This window comes from Strigops habroptila, chromosome 5 (assembly GCF_004027225.2).
Source record: "Strigops habroptila isolate Jane chromosome 5, bStrHab1.2.pri, whole genome shotgun sequence".
NCBI classification, from domain to species: domain Eukaryota; kingdom Metazoa; phylum Chordata; class Aves; order Psittaciformes; family Psittacidae; genus Strigops; species Strigops habroptila.
In genome coordinates, this window is record NC_044281.2 from 20708244 (window position 1) to 20721004 (window position 12761).

General features: G+C 37.9%; 1 protein-coding gene and 1 long non-coding RNA gene across 2 annotated transcripts in view; one reads left to right on the forward strand and one right to left on the reverse strand.

Moving 5' to 3' along the window:
* LOC115608012 (collagen alpha-1(XXVIII) chain-like) overlaps positions 1-8080 on the reverse strand; it is a 34525-nt gene extending 26445 nt beyond the window's left edge. Inside the window, exons 1-9 of the mRNA XM_030486086.1 lie at positions 7901-8080; positions 6517-7085; positions 4753-4773; positions 3232-3291; positions 2680-2733; positions 2333-2377; positions 1527-1553; positions 1195-1239; positions 510-554 (exon numbers count right to left, since the gene is read on the reverse strand). Coding sequence (XP_030341946.1) covers positions 510-554; positions 1195-1239; positions 1527-1553; positions 2333-2377; positions 2680-2733; positions 3232-3291; positions 4753-4773; positions 6517-7085; positions 7901-8060 — 1026 coding nt within the window. The 5' untranslated portion in view covers positions 8061-8080. The remainder of the gene's footprint in view (positions 1-509; positions 555-1194; positions 1240-1526; positions 1554-2332; positions 2378-2679; positions 2734-3231; positions 3292-4752; positions 4774-6516; positions 7086-7900) is intronic.
* Positions 1-10564, forward strand: part of LOC115608013 — a 38575-nt gene extending 28011 nt beyond the window's left edge. The window contains exon 5 of the long non-coding RNA XR_003991425.2: positions 10305-10564. This is a non-coding gene — a long non-coding RNA (uncharacterized LOC115608013). The remainder of the gene's footprint in view (positions 1-10304) is intronic.
* Positions 10565-12761: the final 2197 nt, after the last annotated feature.

The following is a 12761-nucleotide window of genomic DNA, read 5'->3' on the forward strand; positions in this document are numbered from 1 at the left end:
TACAAACATTTCAGAACTGAAGCTTTGCTTTCTGATGCATATATAGATTCAGTTACCACAATTGGAGCTGGGTCTGGTAATTGAGGGAGAGAATTTGTCTCTCCCTTTACTTGAATACAATTAAAGGTAATCTATAGTCAAGATTTACCGAAACATCCCAATACTTGGGCCTTCAGTCCAAGAGTATTGGGATGAAAAAATACTAGTGTTTCCATGTACTTCTGTGAGATAATGAAATAGTTAAGACACTGAATGGGAAATAAGTGATTTTGGTTTTTATGGAACTGTATTTGCTGTGGTCTTTGAGACTGAGTGAATTATAAGGATGATTCATTTGTCTAGACTGCTCCTCCAAATTCTTAGTTATGCTGTTTAAGAAGATTGATTTTGGATGCCTTGAATTCAATGACTCAAAGATTCTATGACGGTTGTGGTATGATATTATTTCAGAGCTTCAAATCCCGGGGAACGAGGTATTGTTTGTTTTATAGTGTCCTTTCTTTTTTCACCTGTAGCCCTCTTATTCCTCTGGGGCCTACTGGACCTTCCAGACCCTAAAAGGCAAGTGGAAAAAAGGGTACATTTAAGTATATTTAGATTTGGTCAAAGCTATTTTTAGAGAACTTTTTACTAAGGTATCTTATTTAGGTATCTTTACATTAAAATAAAAAGTAAAATCAAGAGAGGCTCAGCAGCCAGCAAGTGTTGAATAAATATTTTAAAAATTGACTGTGGTAATCAGAATGCAGAGTAAGAATGAATAGAGTTAATTACCAAGGACCAGTAATCCAGGATTAAACTTGTTTGTTTCATTTAAAATATTCACAGCAATTACACACCAAATCTTGAAGGTTGGTGTTAGAAACCTTGATTTCATTTTCACCTCTCATTTCCTTTGCTTACTACTTCAAGTCTTCTGCCTCAAAGTCAAGGAGAGTTTTAGCATTGTTATATACTGGCTTAGGCTTGAGCCCTAAGAGGAATCACATGAAAATATAGAAGGAGCTGAGAAAGTTACTGAAAATAGCATCCTTGCTTACTTCATTTTTCTTAAATTGTCAGATGTTAATTTCCCTCAGCCTTGGAATTAATATTTGTCTCAAATCTATCACCACGGTTGTTACTGAGGGAACTGTAGTTTCACTGTATTTTAACTGTGTTTCCTGAAGGCATAACAATCTTGTGGCTACTTACTCTGTCTCCTTTTATCCCTGGGATTCCACATTCACCTCTTTCACCCTGGAAAGCAACAGGAATATTTATGAGTTATATTGAGCATATCATCCTTATTATTTGGGTGCTTTCATTGGAAACCTAAATGATCTTCTATTCATGACATATTATAGCAGTTGTGCTGTAAGTTCATTTTGGAAGGAACACATCTTTAATTAGAGCTTGTGCAGCAGCTGGTAAGATGATGTTATTGTTCATTACTGGTATTTATAACAAATACAGCACTATACATAATAAATAATAATAACATCAAACGTCTGTGTGTAAACAGAAGTTCTGACTAAAATTAGTACCTTCTCTCCTTTATATCCAGACTTCCCCTGGGAAAATAAAAAAAGAGCAAAGCAGGTTGTAAGGATATATAACCCAAATGTAAGCATGTGAGTATTTGCACTAATAACATTCTACTCTCTAGAAGCATTTCAGGTAGTGAAGGTGATCTCTGATAAACATGGCAATATGACTCTAAATACTGCACCTACTGGTCATGATAGATGCTGGTTTATGTATGAACAATCTTAGACAGGGATTTTGATGGTGTAAAAGCAGATCAACTAGAGTTCATATTTCCTTCTTAGTGAGGAACATGCTAAAATAAGAAAGCAAGAAAAAAGTCACTAATTAAAAAGGATGTAGTGAATAGATAAGAAAACATAAAGTAGAGTGATTCATACGTGAATGAATTCACAGTTAAGCAGTAAGAGGCTTCCTTATATGTATTTTGTTCAATTTGTTTTTCATTGCTATTACACACTGGATTCTTTATTTGCCAAATGAAAAATTTAAACTGACTCAAAAAGATGCAGGCAGAATGTCCATTTCTGTAATGTTCTGATAATCTTATCAGAGCTCTTCACACTTTTAAGGAGGGACTATGCATTATTAGAGAGCATTTTCTAGATCACTCTTATAAGAAGGAATAATTTCTTTTCTTTAAGCAATGATAATATTTTCAGTTCTAGTGTTACTGAACATTAGCTGGTAAACCAGAACTGAAATTTGCTATTTTAATTTTTTTTAACTTTTTTAGAAAAGGTGTTTTGCCTTGAAGGAACACTAATTGCTTATGGGACAAGAAGGTAAAAAAGCCTTTTTTTACCTCTATTCCATCTCGTCCTGGAATTCCATTGAGACCTGGCTCCCCCTACGAATAATCCAACATCAAGATCAGTGAAATCAGAATAAGATAGTATTGTCCTGATTAACTGAGTAGACATCTCAATGCAATACAGGCAGCATACCAGCTCCCTTTTTTTACCCTTTGATGATTTTATACATTAGACATAAGATTTTAATTTGTAAAGAATCTCAGTCTTGACTGTAGCAAAAGGGTGTAGATGAAGTTTAGAACATTCACAGGTGGAAAGTACATGGGCGCTATTAGGATAGTCTTTCCATATTAATGAAGTACCAACTCTTTCTCCTAAATCTGAAAAACCACGTTACCTTTGCTCCTTTCAGGCCTGGAGCTCCATCATCACCAGTGCGACCCTTTTTACCCTGAAAACAACAAAATAAAATTCTTATAATATGTTAGTAAAATAATTTTATTTTACAATATATGCTTTTTTTTAATATATATTTATATTTAGGATATTTGCTTCAGCCTCTTGCTCTCGCTCTTGCTTTCAGAGTTTTCAGATATTAATGTTTGATTTGGGGCTAGTTAGATCTACCTGGTCTGGTTGTCTGAAACATGTGAATTACTGTTCCACACAGGAAAGTTGCTCCTTCCTGCCTTTTGAACTACTGTAGCTAAAAGGAGAGCAGTAGCACATCACACTGTTCTTTTTACAGGAGTGTCTCATGGCATTCTCAGGTGTCTCTGTGGATTTCCTATTGGTGTGACATTTCCATGCAATGTAACTAGGTATTGAACATTGAACTCTTGTTGTCTTAGGATTTGGGTTCAAACGATTTCCTAAAAAAGAATCCAATAATCAAATAAATCTTAAATTACATTGCTTAACTGTTATTGGAGAAATGACAGCTACTTACAGCAGGGCCAGGAAGGCCTCTTTCCCCCTTCTCACAGTTACATCTGGCAGCCTGGGGACACTTCGAATGAAAATAGTCCAAATCAGTACATTTTGATAGAACAGATAGAAAACACATGAACACTGCTTTTAAGTTACTGTGTGACTAGTGTGAGTACACCTGTAATGACCTAGTTATATTTACATATTTTAGAAAAATCTTTTAACTGTCAGTTTACCACTCATCAAGAATGTGGTCTTCTACACTCCATCCAAAAATTCCTATCATTCCTGAAATGAAATATCAGTCCTGAAATTTCAGTCATCTCAGTAATGGGTTTATCTTCAAATTCTTCACAAGGTCAGTTTATTGGTATGCTCTGTCTGTGATTATAGATTTGGTTTGATTTCTAGTCACTGTAGAGATAGCCAAGACAACGGGGTAAGAAAACATCTTACATCCTTGTTCCACTTCACTATATATAGGATAGATCACAGTTTAGCTCTAGATTGATCTATAAACAAAACATGTTATGGCTGTATACTTTTATCTAGTTAATGCAATTCATTATAACAGTTTATAATTGTTCTTTTTTTTCTGCCATCTTTACTGTCATGTGTCTCATACAGACATCATTACGGTATGTAGGATCTTTTTGAAACTTTAAAACCATTACATAATACAGAATTATTACAGATACTGGGGTTATTTTTGGAGGAGGAATAAGGAATGTTGGTTTTAATTTTTTGTTTTATTATTTATTACACTTCCACTAGATGTCTAGAAGTGAAGGGTTTAAATATCATTCTTACCTGAATATCACAATTAGTAACACTTTGTTTTCCAAGGATAACACTGAATGTTTTACTACTTCAGGATTTATTTTGACAAAAATCAACATGCCAGTGGAAATGAATGAAAAATAAAATACTTTCAGTTTTGCAAACACTCAGAATATTTAGCAGTTTCCTTAAGCCTGGTCATCAGAACAGTCTTCGCCTGAGATAAGTGTACCTTAAGTAGGACTAACATCTTTAAAAGGAAAGTTAACTTTAGTCCCCCTCAAAATGGCAGCCAGACCTACCAATGGCTGCAGTCAGGGTGACACTGTGGACAAACTGGAAAAGTGCAATGGAGGAGCTTTGTTCGAGTTCCTTCCTTTTTTAAAACTCTATTAGGAAGAGCATTAAGGGCCAGAACTGCACCACATTCAGCTCTGTGTCATGTTTTCTTATCCACTGAGTCTGTTGGATGATGTGCCAAGACATCACCAAATTCTTGCTAACCTCAATGCTCACTCATTGTTCTTCTTCAACTTTGAAAATAAGGAGAGAAAGTAAATGACATTAGGACAGCAAATTGAAGCTCTGTCCTGCAAATGCAAAAGCATGTTTTACTTGAAGGCAATCCCATTAGACTCAATAGTTCACCAACTTCCTGAACAATCAGTTTTCTTGAATTACATTTCCATACAATTGTAAATGTCTGTATTAAGCAGTAGTTCTGTACAGGAAAAAAAAAAACCCAAACAAAACAACTTACCTCTTCCTCAGAGAGATCTTTCTGTAAAGACAGATATTCAAAACAACATTAGAAACTTAAAGTCATAATCCAGCTCTACAGGAAGGACACTGAAAGATATTAAAATAAATTGCTTCAGCAACTAGTTAATTAAAGTATGCAATTAACATATTAACTAACATTAATTAAGTTTAATTTCTGAGAAACATTCTAGTAATCTCTCCATTCTAAAAACTAATTTAAATCATTAAATTCCTATTATAGATTGTTGACCGCACAAATCACTGACTCCCCTTGTCCAGCCATTGTAATTTGCTAAAATTACACTGGTAAACAGACCTAAGCCAACACAGTATCTGTAGCAGGTATATGGGAACCGAGAAACTATATTTCCAAAGTTTTGAATAGTAGCAGCTCTCTAGTAGGAGTAAATGATACATTACACTTGAGAAAATCAGAAGCTCTTCTACGCATACTATCAGGCAAACACACAAAATGAGGTCAGAACACCAGAACACCTTAGAAAAGATTTGGCTTTCACAGTGATCATATGAAGTTATCATCACTGAATTATCTCTGTTATTTTTTAGATGTCTACAGCTGAAACACCCACATGGAATGCATTCCTCCCACTTTTCACAACTGATGTAGTGTCTTGAGAGGACATAAATGTGTTGATGAGCAGCAACACAATACAAATCTCTAAAACTCACATGTATGCACATATAATTATGCCAAAGCCATTATTTAAATCAGACAGCACCCATGTTCTCAAAAGCAGGCACCTGTGATGACTGCCTGTTTGGAACAGGTAAAATAAAGTGGGTTTAGCCACTTGAGGGGTGGTTGCTGTCATACAGAAAGCAATGGTAATACCAGAGAAGATAGGAAGGGCAAGAGGCAGGGAAACCAAGGCAGAGTGGCAGACTGTTGTGGTGCAGGACAGATAGACAGACAGGAAGGCCAGCTTGTGTACGTGCTCTAGGCCTGAATGAGCCTGTATGACACTTAGATGTCAGTTTCACTGCAGAAGTCTGCAGATACAGGAGTCTCCTGGCATTTTATATTTCTGCGCATGCTCAGATCAGGATTTCGTCTGCAGCTTGTGTCACCAGATCTACAGGCTAGAGGATGACAGTATTCTCTATACTCTATTCCCTTGACAGGGAATATTTTTTATAAATTAAGTTCATATGCAGAAAAGAGGCACTCAAGCAAAACTTCAAGCTCAATTTATACATTTCCTCTTGATTATGTGATAGGCTTTCCATGGAAATTTAAAGATGTCTATCAATCACCAAGTTCAGATTTTATCTAAATTGACATATCTCCATTAAGGCCTACAAATTTACTTTCACTTCTGTGAGAGCTACAATTTTTGGTACAAAAGGCAATGTCACATTCCTGCTTGTGACAGAAGAAAGCACCAGGATGTCAAAAGTTGTCATTGGTTTTGGGTTTTGGTTTTTTTTAAGAAAGGGGGTTTAAAATACCTTTCTTGGGAGGAAAACCAGAGATATAAATAACTTCACAACAAGTCTTTTAAAATCTAATTTGGTTTACAACTTCAAATATTTTGTCTGGCAAAATCTGAATGCTGGGGAGAGAAAGGAAACCTGGACCTTGGCACAGTGGTCTTGTTAACAAGTACGCCACTTTAACATGTAAAAGGTACAGGTTTCTTTAATAGCATAAGCATTCCAAAATATTCGAAATAAGACCATACACATATTTTCCTATTATGTATGAAATATGTAACTATTTCAAATTCTTTCTCATACATACCATTTCCTTGACAATCTTCTCCACAGTTTCTTTCTCCTGGAGGTTGAAAACAAACCTGGATGCTGGGACACTTGCCAGGAGCCGGAGCTTGGCAGCATTGCTAACCTCCTCAGCCACTCTGGTCATTCCCATTGTGAAAAATACAATTCCTTGGTGTTTAGCATCAGCTATGGCTGCAAAAATATCTGGGTTTCTTGGATGGTCCACTCCATCAGTGAACAGCACAGCTACTTTAACACTACCTGGAGTCCCTTCGGTCATGTAGAGTTGTGTGAGGTTAGTTATAGCGTAAGTTGTGTAGGTGCCATGCCCTATGTAGGTGATGGGAGCAAGGTGGGATTTGAATGCTTCAGGACCTTTCCAGTCATGGAAAGTTTGCTCTATGAAAACAGTGCTGCTGTACTGTAGTAAGGCCATCCTCCAGCTAAGAGTATGTCCAGAACTAAGCTGCAGACTTTTCATTCTGTCTACTGTTTCCAGTACAAATTTTTTCTGCTGTTGATGATTATAGTCCTTAGCACTTTCAGAGCTGTCCAGTAAAAAAGAGATTTCCAGAATGCAGTCTTCATCTAGAATAAACAGGGGAGGTAGGTGAGTGGAGTGATTTCATACTAAATCCCATCCTACCCTTACCCTTACATGTATTTCAGGCTTCAAAATTGCAAGTGAAATTATTTTAAACATCTGCCATCACAAATGTGAGACCCTCCTGATGCTGAAGATAGAGCATATAGAGGCTGAAGAATTAGCTCCAGAACAGATGCCCCAGGGAATAAGAAACTGAAGGTGAAGTTATGTCACGTAGTATAAAATGAGGAGTGTTGTAGTGGTTTTATATATTCATCATGTCCTCTTGCTTGATATTTCACTGAATATCCTACCAGGATGAGGACTGGGAAGGTGGAAGTCCTCTACAGGAAAATAAGTCATACTGAATAAGACACTGGAATGTGATTTGACAGAGCTAGATTTTGTCCCTGGTACTGACACAGCGATGTAGAAATTTTCAAAAGAAGGGTCTGCAGAGTATTAATTTTCTGAACTACTGACAACATTACTTCTATAGGTATACAGTTATATGGGCTATTGACAGTAACAGGCTATCAATCAGCCATATCACAATAAAGCCCCAAAGGAATGTCTTTTTCTGAAATACACAAAAGGGGAGGAGAAAGATGGGAGTAGAAAGATAAAAGCGCAAAAATAAGGCATGTGAAAATGTAGGATGAGGCAAGTCTGGCTGATTATAAGCAATTTCTTAGAGGCCAAGTTAACCACATAGACCAGAATCCAAATAAATGAATCTGTGGCTGGGGGGGGGGGAGGAGAGGGGGTAGGAGAGGAGAGAACCAACCCACACCTGTTTTAAAATGACAATATTCACCTTGATCGCTTGGGCTGGGATATTTTTCTATAGTATTTGACAGAATGTGTTTAGGTTTTGGTCTTCTCAATCCATATCTTTTTTCTTCCCTGAGATTTTCTGCTAAAACCTCATGGTATTCAAGTATCCACAAAAGCCACCAGAATCTGAAGAACATCATTTGTTTGGTTTGTTTCCTAAACAACACAAATAATAATACGGAAGTACAGCAGTATGAGGGTAATAAAACATTATTCCATTTTGCTTCAACAAACAGGTTGCTTAGCAGGCTGTATTTTAAAATATAGTCCCTAAAAACTAGCTGATTTTATTTTCTTTTGGTAAGGTCTTTTCCAAAATATGTAATAAATAATAAGCAAAGCCACACTGGGGGGATTTTCAAGCATTCTGCATATAGTTCTAGCACATGACAAACTGGAGACAGACATTGTGCAAACACACTTCAGTTCTCTGTCACTGCCTGGTAGCGTTTGTACAACCAGCACTTCTCAGAAACCTTAACCTTGACAGTGCCCATGTGGATGCACTGTGAATCCCAAGTGTAATTCACAGGGGTGGTTCTTTTTAAACCTGCTTTTTCCAGAGCTGGCATGGAGAGAAGGACGTACAGAGGCGGACTCAAGTTTTGCACTGTTCTCTTTACTTAAGAACTGAGGGTCATGCGTATGTCTTGCTATCACAGCCCCCCTGTCCTCAGCAGTCCTACAGAGGAACGGTCCGAGGGTGCTGTCCAGGCAGTACCTGCTGTGCAGCCTTGGGGACATGTGGGCTCAACAGCTACCTGCAAGGTAGCTTCCCTTCTGCAGGGACAGGAGTGTTTGTCCTGGCTTCACAGACACACTTGGAGCATCTCACAGGCTGCTCAGGGACTGACAAGTCAGTCCTGCCCCACTGAAGTTTCATGGTCAGCTCCCTGCAAGCTCTCTCCAGGAAGGCACAACACATAGCTAAAGGGCAACTTGGTGGCAAGAATGAACCTGCCAGAACTGAGTATCTCATAGAAGTCCCTAACACAGCCATATCTGCAAGGCTTCTCGGCTTCTGCTAGTTTAGGGCAGGAACTCTGGTGCCCACAGACACTGAGAGGGCAGTGGGTTCTTACCTTGATGTTCATAAGCAGAAGGCTCTGCAGCTATGCAGGATGCTGCCCTGGGCTTGATGGCAGCTGTGCTGTCCCTCTGTCAGATGCGTTGTGAGGAAAGGAGGGAGAAGTTGGGCTGCAAGCTGCTGTGAGAATCGGTATCATGTGTCAGGAGGGGCCAGCAGACAGAGGCACGGAGAAAGGGGAAGAACAGCAGTCCTGGCTCCCCCTTCTCAACACCCACCCACTCCTCTCCTCCTCCCCAGGCTATGCACATGCATCCTAGGTTTAGTCCCCCACAGCCATTTCAACACAGAAATCCTCATCCGTACTTGCACATGTACGCAAGAGGACTGTTCTCACCCCAACAGACTTTCCCAACACCAGCCCAGTTGTGGTCACTCTTTTCTTCCATCACTACCACACATCTTTCACCCCCATACTTGTGTACATCTGTCATGCTTTAGCACGGCAGCTTCTGGTACTAGGCATTATGCTTTCAACATCATAGCAGTCCGTGTCTGTAGGATTCCTTTTAGACCTAAACGAATCTCCTTATAACGAGGGATTCCTGTTACTGCTGTAGTAGAAAGATATTTACTGTCCCATGGACTGGGCCAACTGAAATGTCAGCTTTGGCTCCAAATTAAATAGGTGGGAGGGACTAGTAGGACAATGCAGCTGGATGCTGAAGCCATTTGCTATGGTTCTAACCCCGTTTTCTATTTTCCATCTTTGCTAGATGTAATTAGTGCTAAATTGGTGAAGTAAGATGGCTGAAGTGCAAATCTGCATATTGTATGGCTGCTCGTCGTTACCTAAGGTGAAACTAGCTCAGATACAGCTATTTGAGCTACATTTACAGCTAAGAAAGAATCTTCTTTCAAGGTTGGGAAGAACAGATGTTTATTTCTCTTCAGCCACTTTTATTTTTCTATGCTTACACTGACATATTTAGATTTTTATTAAGGCAAGGAATGAAAAGGCAATTTTTCGCCCTTTAGGGAATATGAACAAGTCAGTGTCTAACTGAAACAAATATAATAAATCTCACATTTAAAGCCCCTAAATCTTACTGAGAAAAAATCTAATTCTAGCAAGAAAAAGCATGTTAACTATGGTTGGGATTGTGTGCCTTCCATAAGCAAAACATTGTCATTCTTTCATTTTTACTGCTAATTCCTACCTTAAAACATAGCTGGCAATAATTCCCTAATTACATAACTATTCTGTTTGTATGTTTAGTAGCAAGTTCTTGGCTTCAGGATATTTTCTTTTATTAATGAATTATGTTTAACCTCAGGATAATTTTTTTTTCCCCAGGTGCAACTTTAAAAGCTTAGTGGGACCTTCACATTTTTATACCCGTTTGTGTGGGATGCATGGTATTATTCTGTCCAGAATTCCAGGTATGTGACATACCATACAGGACACTTCTAGACTTGCAATCTTCTGAAGTTGTGATGTTCTCAATACCTGCACTGTTCTTATGGTGACAGTTCATCAAATCATCAATGATACCAATGTAAAATATGAATGCATTGATGTATCTGAGATAACTCCTAAAAATAAAAATTAACAGCAAGCTTTCTTGCCTCATTTACTACAAACTTTATCAACTGCTTATTTAACTTTCTAATAAAACATTCTAGAGTAAGTGTCTTAAAAACTCTGATTAGGAACACTCACCCTGTCATTTAAATGTTATAAATTTACTGCTAGAATTCAATTCAACTTTTTTTTTAAGGTATAAAAAAGTTTCGTATTTTATCTTAAGGAATCTAGACATCAGATGCTTCAGTACACAATTCCATTTCTATTCACCTGATATTTAAACATATTTAAGTATCTTTGATGTCTCTGGGAGATGACTCTGCAGACTTGTGTATTTAGTTGACCAAGTTGAGCCCAGGTACCCCAGCTCACATATGCTTCCAACACGACAGCAGTTGCCATTAAGATTGGTAACCTTTGCAGGAGTCAAAGACTGAAATGAATATAAAGGCTATGTTGCAATTGGAACAATAGAAGCCGAGGTCACAAATATTGCTGCATATCCAGATCTTTAGATTTTTTGCATGACTGTTTGAAATCCAAGAGCTCTCAGCTATCTGCTCTCTGCATTTCAATCTGAGAAATGAGGCCTAACTTTTTTTTTCAAAGAATAAAGGGGCATATGAGAGCTATTTTAAACCATGGCTAAACAAGCTATACTCAACCAAAGGGAATTCCGTATCATTTTAGAACCATAAGGAGAGATACGAAGAAAGATACACTCTTTCTATGAGTGTGTTTAAGCGCTGTTAAGAAGGGAAACCAAAGTGATATTACACCCTTTTGTCACTGCTGTTACCATTGCATGTGTAGTGATAGCTTCAGAGCTGCATGAGGTTGCAAGGCCGCTTTGAAGGGACCACGAAGGAAGATTTAGGGTTTACAGATGCAAGTTGCCACGGTGTAGCATGACCTCTTTTGTCAGCAACAGCCCTCACTATCACTTCCCAATGGGCAGAAGTAGCAGCAAGCCCGACAGTTTCAAACATCTTTCCTGGTGCTCTCTTCTTCGTCTGTCCCTCCTCTCTGTGGGTACCTCTTACAGACCTCTTACAGGTCTGGCTCAACTGTGACCACTTCATCATTTTAGCAAAATTCAGTACATTACTGAGAAGCCTTGAGTAATTTCTGATAAAATGGATTAACAATGTCTTCTAGCATGATATCTTGTCACTAGAATGTGGCAGAGCCCTGACTAGTCCTTCTTCAGCTGTCCAACAAGCCTGTGACAGGACTGGAGATGGAATAATCATGAACCAGCATAGCTGGCAAAATATCATCTGAATATTTCTATATGCTAAAAGAATACTCAACAACCAGGGAGGCTGTTTTTTGGAGTAGTATGAAGCAGACAGAATATGCTTCTGATTTTCCTTTGCTCTGATGGTAATTTTTTTTGTCACAAAGAGCTTGACATGATGCTTCTGAAATGTGTTTCCAACTTTTTGCCACCTCAATGTGAATAATGCACATATCTTGTGTGCTGTGAACTGTTAAAAATATGCACATTTCACACAATCTTCTTCTTGTGTTTCATGGCCTCAAGATAGTCTTGACCATTTAACCTGACTGCATCATGCTGTAATGGTATTTCAAGACTGTTTATTTCATTATACTATACACGTCAGTACATGACCAAAGTGCCCAGAAGAAACAAAAACCTACCTGACTTGAACTTGTAAAATAATGAAAGCACACCATTTACAATATTTTGAATCCTGATATTAAAGAGCAATGTTACAAAGAATGGGGTTCACAGTCCCGTAAGTTATATCAAATGTATGAATTTTAGGAAAACCAGTTCAAAAGTTCAAATACTAAAAGTAATTGAACAGGAAAACTTAAAAAAGTCAAAACTTCACTGATGATTGTAATTGAAGAAGGATAAAATAGAAAACTGTACCTTTTGACTGCAAAATGTGTTCTAGTGGATTTGACAACTCAGGATTCAGGCTGAATAGTCAGCTTAGTATGGTAAGTCTTTAGAAATTGACTTCTATTTGTCAACTGTTGTGGCTGCAGTCTTAAAATATTTTTAATGTGGACTCATGTTCTGTGACAAAACCTGATTGTTCTATATGAAAATGATCTCTTAACAGCACAGCCTTATAGAAACCTATAATGAAATCTTGGTGTATTCAAAGGTAGTGATGTAACCATTGATTCCAGAAAGGACAGGATTTTGTCTTTGCTTTTTGGTACAAATCTTCAGCATGTAGTGTGAAA